We start from the raw sequence: 22,917 nt of genomic DNA, 5'->3' as shown, positions 1-22,917 counted from the left end.
GTTTTCCTCAGTTCTGTGTTCTCCTGTGAAGCCGTCCAGCACCCTGTCTGTCTGGGCTGGCTTTTCTTGGATTACTGATGTAGTCGGCTCATAGTGTATTCGGTCCTCTCCCCCTCACTCTTTTCAATAATAAATGGCATACTTTTGAATGGTGAAATACACAATCGTTCTCAGTAGTTTTCCTTTGGGCAGTTTTCTACTGCTGTTGATGTGAACTTGGTGTATCACACACTCTTTGTTTACATGTCTGGTGTTTACTTGCTTGGTATGTCCGGTGTATCAGGGTGTTTACATAAATGTGTGCGTTTGTGTCTGTATTCATGGGTCTGTGTGTGTCTGTGTGTGTGTGTGGGTGCGCTTGCGTATGTGTGTGTTCCTGTAGCTCTGCCCATGTTTGTGCATGTAAATGTGTATAGTACACGTCTGTTTGTGTGTGTGTGTATCTTTCTGTTTGTTTGTGAGTGAGTGAGTGAGTGTGTGTGTGTGTGTGCCTGCCTGTGTGTGTGTGTGTGTGTGTGTGTGTGTGTGTGTGTGTGTGTGTGCCTGTGTGTGTGCCTGCCTGCGTGCGTGCGTGCGTGCGTACCCACCTGTCGGCTCCCCCTCCTGGTTATTCCACAGGTGCTGCTGGGGTAATGGCCGACTAATGGCCGTTCAGTGGGACCCCAGTGTCGGGTGGAGTGCATCAATCCAGGGCCAGGAGAACTCATGCAGGCGCCGACAATAGTCACGCTGCGCCTGGCGTCCAGCAAGGCTTCAATAGCCGCCTAATCATGGAAGGAAAACACTGCACGGCCTAACTACACAGCCGGGGGGCAGGTGTGTGTGTGTGTGTGTGTGTGTTGTGTGTGTGTGTGTGTGTGTGTGTGTGTGTTGTGATGGTGGATGTCTGTGTCGACGATGTGTGCCGCGTGTTGGTGTGGGTGAGTGTGGCTGGGTGAGTGTGCATGTGTGTTGACGGTGTGTCTGTGTGTGTGCTTGTGTGTGTGTGTGCGCGGCTGGGTGAGTGTGCATGTGTGCGATGGTAGATGAGTGTGTTGACAGTGTGTCTGTGTGTGCTTGTGTGTGTGTGTGTGAGTGGATGCGTGCTGTCCCAATGTGAACACGTCCTCAGCCATGCTGCTCATGGCTGAGGACGGATCCAGGCAGTCCCCGAATTTCGCCAGAATCTCGAAACTCTGCAAACAACAGACACACACACACACACACACACACACACACACACACACACACACACACACACACACACACACACACACACACAGCGTTCCTCTGTTGGGATGGCTCCCTTGCCCTCGTCTCTATTGAACGGTGATGTGTGAGTCGACCCCGTGGCAGGACGGGGTGGGGGGCGGCACAGGGGTCCCCTCCTCGTGAGGAGAGTGGGGTGCCTCTGACACCTGGAGTGTGTGTGTGAGTGTGTTTGTGTGTGGTTTATGTGTGTGTGTGTGGGTGTGTGTTAGAGAGTTTGTGAGTTTTGATTTTGGATTTTGTAATGCGTCAAAATTGTCATGGTTACTACCATGGTTGCTACTTCTATTGTTTAGAATTGTGCAGGGACGGGAATCATCCTAACCCTAACCCTATATATATATATATATATATATATATATATATATATATATATATATATATATATATATATATAATTCAAATATATAATTCAGTGGCATGTAGGCATGCTTTAGCACGATTCCCAACCTCCACTTTAGGTCGCTTTGGACCAAAGCTAAATGACTGAATCATAAATATATACTTCTGAACATGGTTGAAGAGCTACTAGTAGCATGGCAAGTGAGTGCCTTCATTTATTCTGACATAAAATGTCATGTAAAAGAAAATATCAGTTTGTTGTGTGTCCACTAGGGGTCCTGGTTGAGCTAACAGACGGCTGCTGGCTATTATAATATTTCCCCCTTTCTCTCTATTTCTCTTTATCTCTCTCTCTCTCTCACACTCTCTCACTCTGTCTATCTCTCTTCATTTTTATGCTGAGCATACGACCACATACACATCCCTATTTATGTATCTGACGTCAAAATCCGGCATGCTGATTGAAAGTTTGATTATGCCTATTTTCTAACACGCTTCATACTACCTATCAATGTGTTTCGATTGATTGGACCTCATCGTTCAAGCAACGACAAGGTCCCATCCAGGTTTTCTATCTAGAAAGAGCAAGATGGGAATCCTCCAGATCTTATATTCATAATAAATGGTCCACTACACTATTACTATGCCCAACGCATACTCTCTCCCATTATGGCGCCCATTACTTCCTGATGATCCATGAAAGGAGGAATCCCTCTTTCTGCATTCTTTTCCAAGTTTCTACCATGATAATGATAACAATATCCGGTAACAATCCGGATATTGTTATCATTATCACCCCAAGGGTTCATTTAAAATAAATAAATTGGGGGGTATTAGCTGTAGTGCTTTTGTTTTTAATAGTGAGAGAGAACACAGCACCAACATTCACTGTGTGTTGGGGTTCTTTGAGGTTGGGGTTACGATAAGGTTCAAGGTAGCTTATTGCTTGCCTTGTCTGGTTGAAAGACCGGCCCTCCTTGGTCAGGATTGTATATGTCAAGGGATTTCCCGGTCACAGGATAAGCTTGAAAGAAGCCGGTCATAACTACAGTCAATACAAGCCAACTCTGTATTTCTGCTTCACTCCACACCACTGGGTTTCAAGTTATTTTGTACAGCATTTGAAATGCTGTCTTTATGACTTCCCGGGGAGCAAAAAGTCACCAGTTGTACTGGCCAGTCTTCAGAATCATACATAGTCATACATTGTTGTTGAAGAAAACTTTTCTTCAAAAACTGCTGCCTGTTCCTCAGTTTGAATCCAGTGGTTGTACAACGAGGCGACCCTGTTTGTTTTGTTTACTGTCATAATGAAAGAGACTAGGCCTGCTTCATTTGTGTTGGTTCAAACGACAGCAGTGGCTGTGTGTGTGTGTGTGTGTGTGTGTGTGTGTGTGTGTGTGTGTGTGTGTGTGTGTGTGTGTGTGTGTGTGTGTGTGTGTGTGTGTGTGACACCTGGGAAAGACTTACCATCTTAACCTTGCCAGCCATGACCTTTCTCTGTGTTCCTAATACGTGGCTCCTTTTGTTTGTAGAAATGTGTCCAATAGTGAAGCATAGAACAGAGAGAGAGAGGAAGGCTGGGAGAGGGAATGAGAAAGAAGGTAGATCGAGGATGAGAATGAATGAGCGAGAGATATAGGCTAATAATGGAGAGTGTGGGACACATCTGTGGCCCCAATCTTCATCCTGACAGCCGGAATGAGGTGAAAAATCCTCCCAGAAAGGAGAGATGCTGGAAGCTAATGAAGGCTAGACGTTCCCTTACTCCCCTCCCTCTCTGCTCCCTCCTTAACAACAAAGGAGAGGAATGGTGGGTGAGGTTGTATCCCACCTCAAGTGGGATACGACCTCACCCACCTCACCCCCTCCACCTTGTCGTCCCCCCCCCCCCCCCCGAACCTGTTCCAACGCGTTTTATCACTCTCTCCATCTGCATGCGTTAGTTGATTCACTTTTTCCATTGTTGTTCCACATCCACTTAGCTGGCAAGCCTCCCGTTCTTTTAAGCCCGCGTGGATGACAGCCGATCAATGCAAGTGAGGAAAACAATATTTTATTAACCTACACGTGCCAAGTATGGATTATGTCTCTCCCTTCCTCCTCGTCTCTCACCGACTCTCTTCTCTGTCTCTTAGATGTGTGTTTCAGGAGGGTTGTGCAGTGTTTCTCTGTTTACGCTGAGAATGTCTTGAAATAGTCTCTCGCACCACAGCATGCATGTCATCATAGTGTGATGCGTGAGATTCTGGTGTTGCTTTGCTTTCACAACAAAACAAGAGTGACGTCAAAGGTAGATTTGGTATTCTGTCACCTTGTCTATGTGTATGTGTGTGCTTGTGTGTGTGCGTTTGTGTATTTGTGTGCTTGTGTGTGTGTGTCTTTGGCTGATTTAGGAGGTGGTGTTGTATAAGTATGAAGGGAGTTGGGGGTGAACCTCTGCAGCCCTTTTCCTCCAATGACATGACATGTGTCTTGGTAATGAGGTAGATTTTGTGTCGCAGTCACAAAACCGCAGAGCCGACATCCAGTGTCACACCAGGAACCCAATACAGACACAAGAACATGTGTCAAAGATTCATTGGCCGCGGTTCTTTCCTTCTTTGCTACCTCTTGCCAAACCCACAGACAGAGAGGGAGAAAGAGAGTGAAGCTGGGGAAATGCCATACTGGAGAGAGAGAGAGAGAGAGAGAGAGAGAGAGAGAGAGAGAGAGAGAGAGAGAGAGAGAGAGAGAGAGAGAGAGAGAGAGAGAGAGAGAGAGAGAGAGAGAGAGAGAGAGAGAGAGAGAGAGAGAGAGAGAGAGAGAGAGAGAGACTTTTCTTGATTCTGTTATGTTTTAAACAAAGGGCAGTAGGATATCTGCATGGGGACATGGGGCTAGGAGATGTATTTGAGGGACCGGAGCGGTGCCACTGCAGCAGGCGAGCATCACATTCTACGGCGTTGTGTCTGTGAGCCAACGCAGAGGATGGTCAGAGCGACTGACACATCATGCAGCAACAGAGTCTTACAGGGATTGCCCATAGCTCCAGATGCTCTGCGATTATTTCCCAGCCAGTTCCTGAATGCTACCATATTGTGAAGTGATCAATCACAGTGTGGAACGTCTAGCATGTCAAACATGTAATTTAATTATATGTGACATATCACATGTGTGATGTTTCACAGATATTTAACAAGGTTGAAATATAATACTTACCCCTTATACCGACATAGATTCACAGCAACGAAAATGATTCATATTTTTCTGCCTCAGTGTTTTGAGGGTTGGCTGCAATCCTGGTTCTATTGATGTCATATTTTGTTGCTCTGAAGCCAAGCGCATTTTGGAGTTAGATAATAGAAAAAACTACTTCTCCAAAAGGAAATGTATTTTTGACAGGTTGTGATAGACAGACAGGCAAACATCCAGTAGAACAGATGCAGATATTTGCCGGGGGAAATCCACAATGAGACTTTCTTTAATCACTGTGTGCCAAGTCTGATTCAAAATATACTCTCTCTCTCTCTCTCTCTCTCTCTCTCTCTCTCTCTCTCTCTCTCTCTCTGTGTTACCCTGGAAACCATATTAGACATATCGATGGAGGTAATGCCCCTTAGGAGGGAGGAAAATATCTCACCCCTCTCACCCCTCCATATCTCTCTTCTCTTTTTCCGTCTGTCTGTCTGTCTGTCTGTCTGTCTGTCTGTCTGTCTGTCTGTCTGTCTGTCTGTCTGTCTGTCTGCCTCCGTCTCTCGTTCCCCCTCTCCTTTCTGTTTATCTCCTGTCTCCCCACACATTTTCTCAACCGTATCTGCAGGCTCCTGCTTTTTCCCACTCACTCACACACACTCTCTCACTCACACACTCACACACACACACACACACACACACACACACACACACACACACACACACACACTCCCCCCATCCTTCCCCCTCACACAACACACACACGCCTCCTTGCGAGCGCTGCCAAACGGACTAGCAGCCCCGGCAGCCTCCCCAGATTCCTCCACTCTTCAGGGGGTCGGCAGCGAGGGGGACAGACTCTGGGACCCTTAGCGTCCTTGCTTAACTCAGACCTCCAGGCGATCGTTGGCAGGTGGGGTGGGGTGGTGGTGGTTGGAGCCCGTATCACCGTGTGTTGGTGTAGCCTAGCCCAGGGCTCGTCTGGCTTGTCTTGTCTGTTTCCGCACCAGGGAGGAGAAGAAGGAGGAGGAGGAGGAGGAGGAGGGACAAGAGGGGGGGTGGGACGGCTATCTTTTGGACCAGAAGAAGAGCAAAGCAAAGACGGACACACCGCCAAGTTGTCAGACACCTCTGCTTCATGCCGCCGCAACGTCCAGCCATACAAAGTTTCGGAAGTGTTCCCAACGGGAGGAGGGAGGTTGAAGTGGGCTGAGGCTGGTTGTCTTGAAGTTGGACACAGAGTTTGTTTTTTCTTATCGGTTGCGGTATATTCTGGGTGCTGGTCCCTGGCCCGGCCAAGCCCGGCCTGGCCCTTCTGGCTAGGTTCTGGAGTTCTGGGCGATGACAGAGAGCTGTCTCCCAAGATGTTGAGTCTGGATGGATTGGAGATGATTGCGGTGTTGGTGGTCATGGGCCTCTTCATTAAAGTTCTGGAGCAGTTTGGGATGTTTGAGCCCGTCGGTGGTGAAGGTAACTTCTCTCTGCCTCCATGATTTATTGTGTCTTTGTTATTGTAGTGGGTTGCTGTACACTGGCACATTGCATGTTGACATACAGGTGTATTGATGCACCTGTTGACTAGTAGTGATGCTATAACTGACTCGGCTGCACTGTATTAAGAGTTCTGATTAGTGATGTGCACCTTGGCTCTTTAACACATGCAGACAGACAGACAGACAGGCAGACACACACACACACATTAAATCAACATAAATGCCGATGCGCACTCAGGCATCAAACTCAAACATGCACGCACTCACCGTAACACACACACACACACACACACACACACACACACACACACACACACACACACACACACACACACACACACACACACACACACACACACACACACACACAGCAAAAGAAACTTTGGCTGTGTGTGTGAGAGCCCTCCCCTGGGGTGTGTGTGCGATTACACGTGGATCAATAGCTCAGGGCAGAGAGGGTCTAAGTGCTCTCGGCGGCTGCCATCTCGCTCAGGTTTGAGTCTCAGTACCATCGTTAAGGACTCATCCGTATGACCATATCAAATGGACAGGAGACAAATGGTATCGTTGAAAGAAGACAACAACCAATGAAGACAACAAATGAGTTTGGGAGTCTGGGGTCCCGCCTCCCCTCTGAGCCAAACGTTGCATTTGTCATTTGAAGGTGACCCCTTTGCATTTCCCCAGACCTTTCCCTAATTGGATGTATTCACCTAGTGGCCATCTTGGATCTCAGCACCAGCTGGGTGTGTGAGGCCTGCAATCACAGAAAACATATTCATGAACGCTGCACTGACCTTTGGATTTTATGTTTAAGTCTCTGCCATATTGGAGAAGCAAAGACTGGCCTGTAGTAAACGGGCCAACCATTAAATGGATAGAAGCACTTTAATATTCAAATTTTATCACAGACAATATCCAGATAATGCAAGTTTACTTACATTTGAATTTAGAGGCTATTCTACTGTTGTCTTGGACAGGTGGTAGCAGTCAATGCGGTGTCTATGTATATGTGTCCTTCCCCACCATGTTGGGGGGTTCATACATCAGTGGACAGGGTAATAGCCCACCAGGTTCATTCCTGATGCACCTGCTGGACTTTACCCAGGAGTCAAGGTGTGCCAACAGCAATGTCATCTCCTAATTCCCCAATCTCTTGTCACTGTGCGAGCACACACACCCACACACACCCACACACCTCAACAATTAATAGACTGCAGTCCATCACACAGTGACGACATAATCATATCTGTATTCTACTATGTTTTACACGTATGCACTTAAAACTAGTTATGAGGTGTGTGTGTGTGTGTCTGTGTGTGTGTGTGTGTGTGTGTGCGTGTGTGTGTGTTTGTGGGAACCCGGCTCATCACTTATTTACTGCTAAAAGAGATCCGTAATGGCACACTGCATGTTATTATCTGTCATCCAACAGCTGCTGGCCTTTTGAATCTTTATACCACATTTGTACCCGTGTCAGTTTGTGTGTGTGTGTGTGTGTGTGTGTGTGTGTGTGTGTGTTTGTGTGTGTGGCTGTGGCTGTGTTTGTGTTTGTGTGTGTTGGAATTCATTAAAAGTGTCCTTCAAATTCTTCCATGGACACTTTAGCTCAAACAGGTGTTGGCTTTTATAGAAACTGAGCTGAGCAATATACAGTAACACCTCTGGTGGCTGTGGCCTCACCACAGTCGAGTTTATATGCACACAGAGCATACAAACACACAGACACATAAAATATGGTCTGCATATCGCCCGTATTCCTGGATGTTCCTCCAGAAACTAATAGCTTTAAACATGTCTCCTTCACTTGTTTGTTACTCTTTAAATAAGCTTTGTGTCTTGTTTTTAGTAATCTAGGTGTAGAAATCTCATTGGAACGATGAGAGAGTCTCTTCTAGAAGTTTCGCCAATATCCTCAACTCAGTTGTCTCTCTCCTTCTCCCTCTCGCTTTCTCTCCAGCATCTCTGTCTGTGAAAATCAGCCCAGTGCCACCTGTTGGTCTCTGAGGCCAGCCAATCAACACAGACTAATAGGACTGAGCTGTCGAAGTGTGGTGCGGGAAGTATTTATAGCTATGCCATGTTAGCTTTAAACATTAGCAGTGGCATTGTGCCTCAGCGGACAGAACACTCACCCTTAGCGCTAGATTTTTTTTTACTAAGATCGACTTGGCTCTGGACTTGATGAGTTGTCGGATTGTAAAGGGGCATGTGTTCCAGAGCAGCCTCATCACTTCAGAAGGGCCTCTTGCTGTGTAATGGCTGCGCTGGCCTTCATACCAGCTCATATCTGATTTGTGGCCGGGATGTGAGCAATGCTTCAAAGGTCTAATCCATTTAGCCTACTCAGTGCTGTAATGTTGGGCTGTGTTGGATGTTAGGCTGATTCTACATAGAGGGCTGGCACTGATTGTGCGCTACTGAGATGATGCTTTTAAATATATGAGATATACTGATACATAAATCTGTTAATTCATCCTCTTCATGTCATGGCTGCTATCTTTCAATGGCTTTCCTTCATTGGAAAGCCATGCCTGAATATCTTTACAAATGTAACATTCCAGGGGTCACCTTCAATATACAATGTTTTTCTTTGCTTTATATAACTGTGATTGTGTGTGTGCACGTAAAAACACACCGTTGATTGATTGTGTGTGAGAGTGTTTGGGAGAGAGAGAGAGAGAGAGAGAGAGAGAGAGAGAGAGAGAGAGAGAGAGAGAGTGTGTGTGTGAGCAAGTGTGTTTGTATGGGAGCCCATTTTTGTGTATTTGTTGCGTGTATGAATGTGTGTGTGCGCACAAGTGTGTGTGTGTCCAGGGCTAGTGAAAGGTAATGGCTGTAATGTAGGTGATGTTATTGTGGTAATGGAAGTGAAATGGACGGTCCGTAATAGCTCTATGGCAGTTAAGCGATGGCTCCATCATGAAATAATATCCTCCCACCGTATACAATGCTGCTCATCCGCCATTTGCTGCTTAAGATGAGATTTGGCAACAATTGCTGTCAGGAAATCTGCACTTTGTGCACTGTGTGTGTGTGTGTGTGTCTTGGACATGACAGGATGAGGAACAGAACTAAGTGCAGGTAAATTATTAGGCAGATATATTGTCCCATTTGCCCATAGGTGCGTGCGCACACACACACACACACACACACACACACACACACACACACACACACACACACACACACACACACACACACACAACAATGCATATCTAGTTGTCTAGCATCATTGTAATTGCCCTGTGATAGATTGTGTATTATTTGTAATGTTTCTGCACGAAGTGAGATGGATTGCTCCATACATTAGAGAACGGCTAGCGAACACAGGCTGTTTGGATTCTACTGGCTCGCTACGCCCCAGTTCTCCATCATATATATATATATATATATATATATATATATATATATATATATATATATATATATATATAGTGGAACTGTTGCCCCTGGGCCTCAGGAGAAGGGGCTCGGCCAGATGGGCTATATATAATACAAGGAAGTTGTAAAGAGGTATTAAACCGCCAATCTATAAGTCATAAAACTATTCTGCTGGAGGAGGTTTTAAAAGGGCACCAGAAGAGTTTGAGTGATAATGGCATTCGACTCATCTGTCTGCAAATGGGGGAGTGGGCAACAAGTGACTCGGGTGCCCATGGAGGGCTTTGAGAGGGGGGAGAAAAGTTAGAAATTCATCCCCAGGAGTCTGTCTAGAGACAGACGTTCTGTTGTCCTTGACTTTCTCTCCCTTTGTGCCTCGGTCCCTGTGTCTGTCTGATCCCTCTCTCTATCTCTCTCTCTGTCTCTGTCTCTCTCTGTCTCTCTCTCTATCTCTCTCTCTGTCTCTGTCTCTGTCTCTGTCTCTGTCTTTGTCTCTGTCTCTCTCTGTCTCTCTGTCTCTGTCTCTGCTCTTATGATGACCAGTCATGTAGTAGCATACATCAAGTGAGTATGAGACAGCAATCAATTTTCTGTGTCTCAGTTTGGGGAGCCATACATTCTTTGTTGATGTTTTGTAAGATATAGCGCAAAGAAGCAGATAAAAAACAATGAACAAAGACACACAAACACACACACCGATCAAATACATATATTCAGAATCCAGAAACCTGTTTGTGTCTATGTTGTAGAATGTGGTGTTTGCAGTATACGCAGTAATGTAGAAATGTATTAATCCAATGTGATCTAAAATGAGTTGTACAGGTTATTGTTAGCAACTACCAAATGTACAAATTCATCATGTTCATACACACAGTGACACAAACACACATTAGTGACAGGACATTATGAACTGACAGCCTTTGGCATATCTCTTGACAGCAGTATTTTTAGTTTTGTCCTGTATGTGTGTGTGTGTGTGTGTGTGTGTGTGTGTGTGTGTGTGTGTGTGTGTGTGTGTGTGTGTGTGTGTGTGTTCGTGTTTGTATGCGTGAGCGTATGAGCCTGCGTGTGTGGATGCTAGTTTGATAATGACTGCTGATCTTTCAGAGCCCTCCCACAGTTGGTCTCTGGAGCTGAATCTAAATGAAGGGCAGTAGAGAGGTACAGGACCAGATGAATTCCTGTCCCTCTGCTGCCCTCTTTAGGTCTAACAGTACATAGCAAGAATAAACGCATACATAAGTATATATTGTTTGGTGGTGTGCTATATACTCTTACAGTCACCATTTCATCATATATTGTGACTGCTTACATAACCTTTGGACATAAATGGAGAGTAAATATCTCTCATTTCCAACAGAGGAAAAATTAAACCTAATTTAGGGAACTTCAGTCCCACTTGATTGTGAAGGCTTTGTGTTCAATGACACCTCTTTGTTGTTGTAATCTTTCTTGAGGAACTCTTTTGCCTCGGTTGAATTGATCAGATGTTCTGTTCTTCATCTCGTATTGAATAAATGCCCTCAAGTGCTAATATTCTAGGCAAATGGATCTCTCCTTCACTTAACTAATTGAAAACACGCTAGCCAATTTAGAGAATAATTTGTCATTGACCTCCTCTATGAGTTCTTCAAAGATGTACACACCCACATGCACAGACACACACACACACACAGGGGCACACACACAGGGGCACACACACACATACACACACACACGCACACACACACGCACACACACACACACACACACACACACACACACACACACACACACACACACACACACACACACACACACACACAGACACACACACACACGGCTGCTTCCCTCCTCTTGCTCAGATAGAAATTTTAATCAGCTTTGGGAGGAGTAATTGCCCAGGTAGACATCTAAATACGGAGATATTTCAATTATTCGCTGTGTCTGGCCGCAGGCACAATATTTCTCACGGAGACTAATCAACCGAGCCTGATTAAGCCATCAGATGATTAAGGTGTGGCGTTGTATGATTCTACCTCACATGCACAGCAACATGTTGCGATTTGCACTGCTTATTTGATGAAGCAGATGCATAAATGCATATAAAACATAAGTTCACGATTTTTATGTATGATGTTGGTTGAATGCATATATATTCTTGAATATGCTTTTGAATTCCTTACGTCAAACATGTGTTTCAGTTTCTGTAGGAAGAAAAATTGTGTGGCTGAAATTGTTCAAACATTGAGTATTGTTGGTTGAAGATGAACTGCTGTCAGTATGCATTCAGCCGCCACGGCCTCGCCTTGGAGAGAACGCACAGCTCTGGCTGCTCAGTGGCTTCAACAATGATCTCCTTTACAGTTAGACCAGGGGGTCCAACCTGGATCAAGCCCAACCTTCAGCCGGGCTAATTCTACTCCAGCCAGGACTGAGAGAACACTCACAGCAATAGCTCAACAGACACGCACGCACGCACACACACACAAACGTGACACACTTTTCCTTACACATTGTGGAAATATATAATTTTTCACCATGGCTGCAGCAAAAAAGTGTAAATGAACGCTTTTTAACAAAAATGTTCCATTCACTAAGTCAAGATAACATCAGTCGTTTGATTGGTGCCTTGGTCCACAGTCTGAAGCCATTCAGGCGTCGTCCGTAATGTGCCAGATGAGGCATCACTATATTCCATGGCAGCTGGAACCGCCCCAAAGCATGTACAGCAGCACTGTATATGCTCTAGCTTTTAGCTAATGACATGTACACGTGTGTGTGTGTGTGTGTGTGTGTGTGTGTGTGTGTGTGTGTGTGTGTGTGTGTGTGTGTGTGTGTGTGTGTGTGTATCTGGCTGTGTGATTGCAGCTCTTCACTCAAGGGAAAGGGACCACATGTGTGCTGCTGGGTCACTTGATTCGTCTCCATCTTCCTGTTTTAGCAGTTCATCTTCTGCCCCCCCCTTCACCTACCTGTCAGCCCTCCTCCTGTTGTCCTCCTGGTCCCTGTCCCTCCTCCTGTTGTCCTCCTGGTCCCTGTCCCTCCTCCTGTTGTCCTCCTGGTCCCTGTCCCTCCTCCTGTTGTCCTCCTGGTCCCTGTCCCTCCTCCTGTTGTCCTCCTGGTCCCTGTCCCTCCTCCTGTTGTCCTCCTGGTCCCTGTCCCTCCTCCTGTTGTCCTCCTGGTCCCTGTCCCTCCTCCTGTTGTCCTCCTGGTCCCTGTCCCTCCTCCTGTTGTCCTCCTGGTCCCTGTCCCTCCTCCTGTTGTCCTCCTGGTCCCTGTCCCTCCTCCTGTTGTCCTCCTGGTCCCTGTCCCTCCTCCTGTTGTCCTCCTGGTCCCTGTCCCTCCTCCTGTTGTCCTCCTGGTCCCTGTCCCTCCTCCTGTTGTCCTCCTGGTCCCTGTCCCTCCTCCTGTTGTCCTCCTGGTCCCTGTCCCTCCTTCTGTTGTCCTCCTGGTCCCTGTCCCTCCTCCTGTTGTCCTCCTGGTCCCTGTCCCTCCTCCTTTTGTCCTCCTGGTCTCTGTCCCTCCTCCTGTTGTCCTCCCTACTCCCCCCTACTCCCCCCTACTCCCCCACCTCCCCTCTCCTCTCACCTGGCAGGAGGCTCTACCTTTGTTTCCATTCTCTCCTTCCGTTCTCTTCTGGTGTTTCCTCTCTGGATTGCCCCCCTCGCCTCTCGTTTCCCTTCACTCAGACCCTCCACTGACCCAATTTCACACAGCGAGGGGGAGGGCTAGGGACACCAAGAGAGAGTTGCAAATAAGAGAGAGGGATGGGAGGATGAGAGAGAGGGTGAAGTAGGGAGAAAGAGAAAGAGAGACATGGGAGGGAGAGTGAGGGAAGAAGAGAGGGGAAAGAGAGAGAGGACAGAGAGAGAGGGAAAGAGGACACACAACTAAGGAAGAGAGGGACGGACGAGAAAGAGCGAAACCGTGAGAGGGAGGGAAGAAGCAAGCAAGCACGTAGAGTTTGAGATCGGTGGCGCGGAATGCGGAGCGAGCATTAGAAACATTTTCCTCCTGCCCGCGAGCCCCTCCTCCCACCAAAAAGCCAACAAAAACAACTTCACCTGGGACCTAAAGTACCTTTGGACTCTTGGTGGAGGAAGAGGCAGTCCTCTGGAAGCGGCGGTCTAGTTCCTCGGTCCACTCCCGTCCTGCGAGGAGCAACGATCTGCCTCTGAGAGAGAGGGGGAGAGGGGGAGAACGATCTGCCTCTGAGGGAGAGGGGGAGAGGGGGAGAACGATCTGCCTCTGAGGGAGAGGGGGAGAGGGGGAGAACGATCTGCCTCTGAGGGAGAGGGGGAGAGGGGGAGAACGATCTGCCTCTGAGGGAGAGGGGGAGAGGGGGAGAACGATCTGCCTCTGAGGGAGAGGGGGAGAGGGGGAGAACGATCTGCCTCTGAGGGAGAGGGGGAGAGGGGGAGAACGATCTGCCTCTGAGGGAGAGGGGGAGAGGGGGAGAGGGGGAGAACGAGCGGCTCCTCTGGTTCTGGGCGAGCGCGGCGTCAGGATGGCTGAGCTCCTGCGGGGGGTGCCGGGGACGGAGACCAGGGGGGGAACGGCGCTCAGGGCTGGACTCTAACTCCATATCTGGTGACGGTCGGGGGAGGAGGAGGGAGGGAGGGGGGGTCTCTGACAGCGGCTGACACACATCTGATCTGGGTAGGTGGAGTGGGGGGGGGGCAGCCGGCATGAATCTGTTCTTCCAGGAGACGTGGGAGGTGGAGGGTCTGCAGACCGTGGGCATTCTCCTGGTGGTCTGCAGCTCCCTGAAGCTCATGCACTTCCTGGGACTCATCGACCTCAGCAGCCCAGGTACGGTACCCCCCGGGGTCCCTTCGCAAAGTCTCCGCAAAGTCGCCAGATAGTGTGGATTAATGGAGTTGGGGAAAAGATGGTGTCTTTTTGTACGGGTGGTTCAGACAGACTTCAGGACACATCTCTCCATGTGGTTGGGGTACGATTGCGGGTGCCTCCATTTCTCCGATCTGTGTGTGTGTGTGTGTGTGTGTGTGTGTGTGTGTGCGTAAAACTGTGTTTGTGTGTGTGTGTGTGAGTGTGTATGTTTCTGTTGGTAGCAGTTTCTGTTTGTGTGTCTATACCTGCACACTGAGTGTGTGCGTTGATTCATTTGCAAGTGTGTGTGTGTGTGTGTGTGTGTGGGGGGGTGTGTGTGTGTGTGCGTGTGTGTGTGTGTGTGAGACAATGAAATGGAAAAACATTTTAATACCTCATTATGAATTTTGGTACAGAGTGATTCGACTGAACCAATGTATCTCCATTGTTAGTAACACAATGAAAACATATTCCTTTCATGCTCTATTTTTAACTCCAACTCAACTGATAGTTCTTAAAATAGTGACCACTCTCCAATTGCTGTATTATGTCCGCCTGTATGACCTTGTTACTTGGTGGATGTTTAGTAATAATGTATAACCTTTAGCCTGAGATCTCCAGACCAATTCATAAAATAAAATGAACCTCAGTTCATTTTAGATTCCCAAAGAGACAGACCAAAGTTCTCTGGACACAATTGGACAGACCTAAAACAAATCAGACCACTCACGTGTGATAGATCAGCAGCAGTCATCTATCGTGGTTGTTTATGAAACGCTCCCATCGGGCGCTCTGTGTAGCCATCGTATCATCCTGCCCCACATTAGAAAGAAGGTTGTGATGGGTCTGCTCTGAATCTGTCTGAACGCGCATCTGAGGGCAAATTAAACATAACCCTGGAGATTTGTCTGGTTCCAAGTATATAATATACTTGTTTTTGTGGGAATTACGATGAGTTATTGCAAGTGCAACATTTGAACCACTAGGTGGCAGATGAAACAACAGGTTCATGACATGATTGAACACTGTGGCTTCAACCCCAAAGAGGGCAATGTGTCTGTCCTTAACAGACAGACACACAACAGATTTAATCAGTGTCATGGGCCCTCAAAGAACACCCTGTCACATGATTGTACTTTGTTGATATGTTGCAGTATCCTCATATAATACGAGTAGATCACTTGAAATGTAATTTCCCCTAAATTTCTTTACGATCACTCCAGTGCAAGGCTTGGCAGTGTTGGGCGCAGTGGAACAATTGAAAAAACGATCGTATCAAGCAATTACGCAGTACTCTCCTAGTGACGTGGTTTCCGAATTGAAACAGATGCACTGTTTTGTCAGACTCATTCTACCTATGTAGGTTTCAGCCTAGTTTCAGGAGATAAATTACCTCTCTGAGATCCTTTGTCTTTTTGTTGTGAACGAGACAGAAAACCAAAGGGAGAGAAATCAAACAGCTTCTTGCCGTTCAGGAACTAAATCTCAATTGAGTTTTTCAACTCAATTCTGAGCCTGGGTTGAAAGATATTAAAAAAACATTCATTACTTTATGTTGATGTTTCTTAAACGTAATGACTCTGACAATATATTCAATACATCATAACCCTCCGTGAACAAACTGAAGATTTTCTAATATTTTTCTTAACTGAATTTAATATTGCTGTATGCTAGTACTGATGTGGATGTACAATCACCTCACTTTCCAACTGGAAGCACACAAACAAACACACACACACAGACACACACACACACACACACACACAAACACACACGTACACACAAACACACACACACCCTGGGGCAAAGAGCTGGCTGTGCGCTAGGTTGCAAGGTGATATTGACTGGTGTCTGGCCGGAGCGTCACGCGTGACGCCACAGTCGCAGAGCACCAGAACCACTGTCATTAAACAGGGATTAGACCAGAGGAGTATATAAGACAGAGGCAGAGACAGGGGCAGTCGACAGAGCCTGGTGGACAGGGACTAATGGACAGAGCCTAGTGTATAGGGACTATTGGACAGAGCCTAGTGTACAGGGACTATTGGACAGAGCCTAGTGTACAGGGACTAATGGACAGAGCCTAGTGTACAGGGACTATTGGACAGAGCCTAGTGTACAGGGACTATTGGACAGAGCCTAGTGTACAGGGACTATTGGACAGAGCCTAGTGTACAGGGACTAATGGACAGAGCCTAGTGTACAGGGACTATTGGACAGAGCCTAGTGTACAGGGACTATTGGACAGAGCCTAGTGTACAGGGACTAATGGACAGAGCCTAGTGTACAGGGACTATTGGACAGAGCCTAGTGTACAGGGACTATTGGACAGAGCCTAGTGTACAGGGACTATTGGACAGCGGCTCGTGGACAGTCTAGTGGAGAGAAGCCAAAGCCAGTCCCACAGCCCAGGTAGAGTAGAGGAGGAGGGTTGGACCGACCCCACCCGTCCACCCCATGGCCTTCATCCCTCAGACAGCTGGTGTCCTCCTGAAGGGGGTCAAAGGGCTGTTCCCATGGAGGAGCAGTGGCAAGAGTGAGTATGTGTATGTGTAGTGGTGTGAGGATGTGCAAAGGGTACTCTCTCCACCTCTGTTTCTTTCTTCTACTGGTTTGTTAATGTATCAATTGGCATAGTCATTCCTTGACTATTGAAGGCAGTGTTGGATTGTGTGAATTGGCCAGATGTGGCCAGATAAGGGTGTAAGTGTTAGAGATGATGGCTGGAATAGTTCAACGTTTTTTATTGCAGTCCCTCCATACGGTCCGAAAGTCTGGCAAATAAGACTGGGGAGTTAGAATGAACACCTTCTTCTCATGTCCACCTCAGTGGATGATAGGATCCTTCGCCCGGCGCCCGTGCTGTGATGGTCACTAGTGGCTCTGTGTTCTTGGGGTGTGGGTGAGCAGCATGGCGGAGCTGCCATTACCTCTCTTTTACAATCTCTTCTCTGCATGGTCTCCCATCCATAAGCCAGGTCAGCAAGTCAAACTAGACCGCATGATGTCTGTCTGTGTGTACGCGTGGCGCTCAAAAGAACGATAACAATCACCTGGCATGCTGTGTGTGTGTGAGTGCTCTGAGTTTAACCTTTGTGCTGTGACTTGGTGCTTGCAGGTAACCCTTCCAACAGCCAAAGCAAAAAAAGCATTAAGCAGCGGTTCCTCAAGCTGCTGGCGTGCTGCAGCGCCCCGGCCCCGCCCTCTATAAGTGAAAGCAAGTGACCCTCCGCTGTCTCTGTCTCCCATGTAACCTTTGATGACCAATACTCAGTGATCACAAATCCATCGACTGGACAGGACTCAGGACTCCTGTTAGTGGGCACGCAGGTTTAGACTGGAGACACAAGCAGTGGACACAGGCACAAGGGCACACCCACGGAAACAGACACACACACAAATAGGCATAAGTGCTTTATTTCGCCTAATGGTGCAGGCCTGTTGGCCCATTTTGTGATTGAACGTCATTGTTCCCTTTGGCAATGAACTGTCCTTTTTTTTGTGTGTGTGCGTGTGCGTGTGTGTGTGTGCGTGTGACAGAGAAGAAAGTGGGTGTTCCAGGGGAAAACTGATTGAGAGGGAGATAGAGAGGACACCTAGATGTTCTGTGCTAGATGTATCTGGCTTTAGGCTGAGAGGGATTCAGGTCGATTTGAAGCAGTGGTTTGTTGATGACGGATTGCTTCTTAAACGAAAAAGGGTTAAAAAAACCGATCTGCAGTCATATTTTGAATGACAATGGGATGCACGTCTTTCTTTATGCTATCCCACTAATCATATCTTTCTGGCTTTGTAGTGATCATCAGCAATGGCAATTGCGTGATCAATTTGATATTCCATCTAATAGAATGATGCTATAGTATAATATAAAAGTGATGGACAACAGGGTCTAAAAATATAAAATAACCATAACCAATCATCACAGAGGAGTTTATCCACTACAAATCTACTCAATACCATGCAAGGAAAATTTGAAGAAGTATATTGATCCACATATCAACGTTTATTGATTCACATCTCAAAGTCAGGTAATAAACTTAGTTTTAGAAAGTCTCAGAATTGTAGGGGTGTGGTCCCCCCAGTCATTGGTCACTAGATTGGTCACGTGAGAGTAGGGTAATTGGCCGACCCCCTGACTAAGAGGCCATGAGGGAAAATAGACTCCACACAAATAAATTGCGGTTAAGGACAGAAGGAAACCGAGAAACAGAGATTATCTTTAGATTGCGATGGATTTCATGGAACATCATTTTCTGATGCCTAATGCACTCCTCGATAACCCGCATCAAAATGTTGAAAGAGAAAAGTTAATTATAGATTTCTGTTGTCTTTCACTTTATACAATAATAGTCCAGTCTATGCCGGTTGTCTGAATGATCCACTCCAATACAAAGGCTGTGTGGCTGGTTGTCTAAACCCAGTCTCCGCCCCTCTCCTACAGACAGCATCGAAGATGACTTTGAGTTGTCCACCGTGTGCCATCGCCCGGAGAGCATGGACAAGCTGCAGGATCAGACCAAGTTCACCAAGAAGGAGCTGCAGGTCCTCTACCGGGGCTTCAAGAACGTACGTGGTACCCTGGGGAGAGAGAAGCTTTTGACATAACCAGTATAGATTATAAAGTATCACCTTTAGATTGAAAGACAAAGGGCAATAAGTCCTGCTGTGCTGCAGCAGAGACCATATTTCCTGTTATTTAGCTGTAGGATTCCTACAGATGGACTGAGGTCAGGGGGGATCAAACCCGGTACCTTTCAGCTGGGAGTCAGAACACCCTATCCCCTCCCCCCCTATCATGCAACTTATAGAAAGATACTACACATGTAGATACTGTACTACTTTAGATTGAAGGACGAACCAAACCAGAGGGTTGGTAAAGACCCTGCGTGGTAGTGGATAGTGTGGATGCTCACTGCTATGTTTGTGCTTTGTACCCCAGGAGTGTCCCAGTGGGGTGGTGAATGAGGAGAACTTCAAGACCATCTATTCTCAGTTCTTCCCACAGGGAGGTGAGAAGGGCTGCAGTCCTGCCGGCTTTAGATGTTCTGCTTCATCACGACTTTTAGAAATTATTCATTAAGCATACGTTTCGTTTCATGATACAACATGCTATTCATGTTTTGATTAAAGGAACACTGTGTGTAGCCTCCTCTAATGCTGGGCCTTATACTTACTTTCAACATGAGGAGTACACTATAAACACAATATTTATGTGGCAATTACCTTCCCCAGCAGCCCTTGGCTAACCCTTGAGACGGATAACAAGAAGATATTTTCAAATTGGTGCCTGACTTCCCCTTGTTACTATATACTTTATACCTGGGTAATAGGCCAGCACAGAGAAAACCCATGCCGACCATTATTTTTCTTTATTACTTTCTTTCCATGTCCTATACTTTGGTAGTTAAGAGCCAGAGGAAAAAATATATATATTCCACTGATCAGTGCAGAATTCATTATAACACGGGCATGTCACATCCCATATAAACATCATATACAAATGAATTAAATAATATGCGGTATAGTTAGCATTGTTGCTATATTTAGCTTAGCTCATGTTCTAATATTTGTTGGTGTCTGTGTTCTTCAAAGACGCCGTTCATGTCTTAAGTCTGCTGCTCCCTGCCTTTCTAGATTCAAGTATGTACGCTCACTTCCTGTTTGAAGCCTTCGACACTGACAAGAATGGCTCTGTTAGTTTTGAGGTGAGTGCTATTTTTGTTTGACTGTCTCAAAAAGAACAACACAATATATTTTTGTCTCCAGCAGGTTAATCACTTTCACTGTCCACAGAATAATCTGACATGGAAGAAAGATGCATTTTTATACTGTGCTTGAATGCTAAATATACTGTTTATTCATAATTTAATTTGAACCATTGCCAGTTTATTATTAGAAGTCATAATTGTATTTGCCTGTATTGTCTGTTTTGTTTTTGGTGGTTCTTAAATGTGTGACGTTGCAAATCAGATCTCTCTTGCAAAAGAGGTGCTTAATCTCATTGAGACTAACCTGTATGAATCAAGGTCAAATAAATACACATCCTGTACTGAGGGAACCTCCTTCTCCCCTGAGTGGACCTCCTTCTCCACTGAGTGAACCTCCTTCTCCCCTGAGTGAACCTCCTTCTCCCCTGAGTGAACCTCCTTCTCCCCTGAGTGAACCTCCTTCTCCCCTGAGTGAACCTCCTTCTCCACTGAGTGAACCTCCTTCTCCCCTGAGTGAACCTCCTTCTCCCCTGAGTGAACCTCCTTCTCCCCTGAGTGATTCTCCTTCTCCCCTGAGTGAACCTCCTTCTCCACTGAGTGAACCTCCTTCTCCCCTGAGTGAACCTCCTTCTCCCCTGAGTGAACCTCCTTCTCCACTGAGTGAACCTCCTTCTCCCCTGAGTGAACCTCCTTCTCCCCTGAGTGAACCTCCTTCTCCCCTGAGTGAACCTCCTTCTCCCCTGAGTGAACCTCCTTCTCCCCAGGACTTTGTGTTCGGCCTGTCCATCATCCTGAGAGGCACCATCAACGACCGGCTGAACTGGGCCTTCAACCTGTACGACCTGAACAAGGACGGCTGCATCACCAAAGAGGTACTGCACAGGGACGCACGCACACACGCACGCACGCACGCACACACACACGCACACGCACACACATACACACACAACCAAATGCACACACAACATAAGGATGGTTGCATCACCAAAGAAGTAATGCAAAGGAGACACAACGACACCCACTCACTCACTCACTCACGCACGCTTACACACACACAAACACACACAACCACACGCACACACAACATTTTTAAATGAAGGTTCCAAGATGAATCCACCTTGATACTGGGGTTCTTTCTGATAAAGTGACACGGTTTCCTTTGCTCCATTTGTAGGAGATGCTGGATATCATGAAGTCGATCTACGACATGATGGGGAAGTGCACCTACCCCAATATGCAGGACGAGGCCCCAAGGGAACACGTGGAGAACTTCTTCCAGGTCATCCCATGTCTAGTGTGCTCCTGTAAAGTCCCTGCCTGCCTCACTCCTGATGATGCCCCAGAAGAATAGAATATAATAGAGCAGGCAGAGTCTAGAAGGTTCTTTTTAGAAATAAAACATCTTACCCGGGGGAATGGCCTGGCTGAGCAATTACTTTGATTTGTAACCCTGAACTCTTCACCTGCAAAATGGTCAAATCTATCCGCCATTTGCTGTGTTCACGTTGGCTGCCCAACCATGTGGGTTGTAATATCTTGCTAAATTCAGATTGGGTCGCCAGAGTTTTGACTTTCTGATTATTTTCAAAATGTATGTTTTTATTAAATACATAAATGGTGTTAAAGTTTAGTTTTAGGGTTAAGGTTTAGGGCTGGGTTCAAGGGTTTGATTTAAGGGGTTGGGTTGGGTTAGAAGGAGGCCTGTTGGGTCCAGGATGGAAAACCTTGGATGGGGCCCTGCTGCCCCTGAGACCTAGGAGTGGGTTTTTGGGTACCAAAGGGTACCCCTTCAATAGAGACACACTAAGGTCTTAACTTAATTACATTTGAATAAACCTCTGTGTCTGTTCTTTCTTCTCCGTGTTTTCAGAAAATGGATCGTAACAAGGATGGAGTGGTGACCATTGAGGAGTTCATCGAGTCGTGTCAGAAGGTAGACGTCCATACATGGATGTATATGAGTTTCACCAGAGTTGATGGCCTGATTCCTGCTCTTCTTCCTTTTCTCTCTGCAGGATGAGAACATCATGCAGTCCATGCAGCTGTTTGACAACGTTATTTAAAGGAGCCGGGGCAACAGAGGATCTGGCGCACTGGGATGGGGTGGCCATGTGGGGTGTGGGTCTACAGTGTGTGTGTGTGTGTGTGTGTGTGTGTGTGTGTGTGTGTGTAGGTGCGTACGTGTGAGCGTGTGTGCCTCTAAGTGTGCACGTGTATGTAGATTGTGATAACTCTCCATCCGTATGCTGCTGGGTTGAGGAGAGGAAAGAGAGAAAGAGGGAGATGATTGAGTGTTTTGTCATCTGAAGATTCCTATCAGACACAATAGTTGTCTTACAAATTTCTTGTTTATCCTGAAAACGTGTACGGACCTCACAGGAAGAGAGAGAGCAGATGACAGACATCTCACAACCCGAAGACATTCCCATGTTTTATTCAAGGTTACTTTTGACAGAACTTAAAATGGCTGAGTTCCATCAGGATTGAAGGCACCGTGATTTCTGCTTCAAGAATGTCTTAAGAAAGTTTTGGGAACAAACTGTCATCTTGGTCCGTGTGGGTACAATCTATACTCAAAAGCTACAATTTGCCCCATCTTCTGCTGGTTCTTGCAGTCGATCTAGCACCACCTGGTGGACTAAAAGGATCCCAAACAATCTCAAAGGGAACTTTGGACCCCTACAGAGAGAGAGAGAACCGGTCATCTTTTATCAAGGGTCGAATGGCAGACGAATGCACAAGTATTGTTTTCA

The 22,917-nt window shown here is 46.6% G+C and overlaps 1 protein-coding gene across 8 annotated transcripts in view; it reads left to right on the top strand.

Moving 5' to 3' along the window:
* Positions 1 to 22,227, top strand: part of LOC307091828 (A-type potassium channel modulatory protein KCNIP2) — a gene marked incomplete at both ends in the record, with an annotated part of 73,810 nt that extends 51,583 nt beyond the window's left edge. For 2 of the 8 annotated variants that reach the window (XM_079758655.1, XM_079758654.1), the window contains 7 exons: positions 18,898 to 19,022; positions 19,396 to 19,465; positions 20,091 to 20,161; positions 20,929 to 21,036; positions 21,339 to 21,443; positions 22,035 to 22,097; positions 22,180 to 22,227. In XM_079758655.1, coding sequence (XP_079614781.1) covers positions 18,898 to 19,022; positions 19,396 to 19,465; positions 20,091 to 20,161; positions 20,929 to 21,036; positions 21,339 to 21,443; positions 22,035 to 22,097; positions 22,180 to 22,227 — 590 coding nt within the window. Of the gene's footprint in view, positions 1 to 6,128; positions 6,235 to 14,311; positions 14,436 to 17,574; positions 17,678 to 18,897; positions 19,023 to 19,356; positions 19,466 to 20,090; positions 20,162 to 20,928; positions 21,037 to 21,338; positions 21,444 to 22,034; positions 22,098 to 22,179 lie in introns of those variants that run through there. The other 6 variants (XM_079758649.1, XM_079758648.1, XM_079758650.1 and 3 more) reach the window with 6 other exon arrangements.
* Positions 22,228 to 22,917: the final 690 nt, after the last annotated feature.

Source organism: Pollachius pollachius (genome assembly GCF_949987615.1).
Source record: "Pollachius pollachius genome assembly, chromosome: 2".
NCBI lineage: Eukaryota > Metazoa > Chordata > Actinopteri > Gadiformes > Gadidae > Pollachius > Pollachius pollachius.
This window is presented reverse-complemented; position numbering and strand designations above follow the sequence as displayed.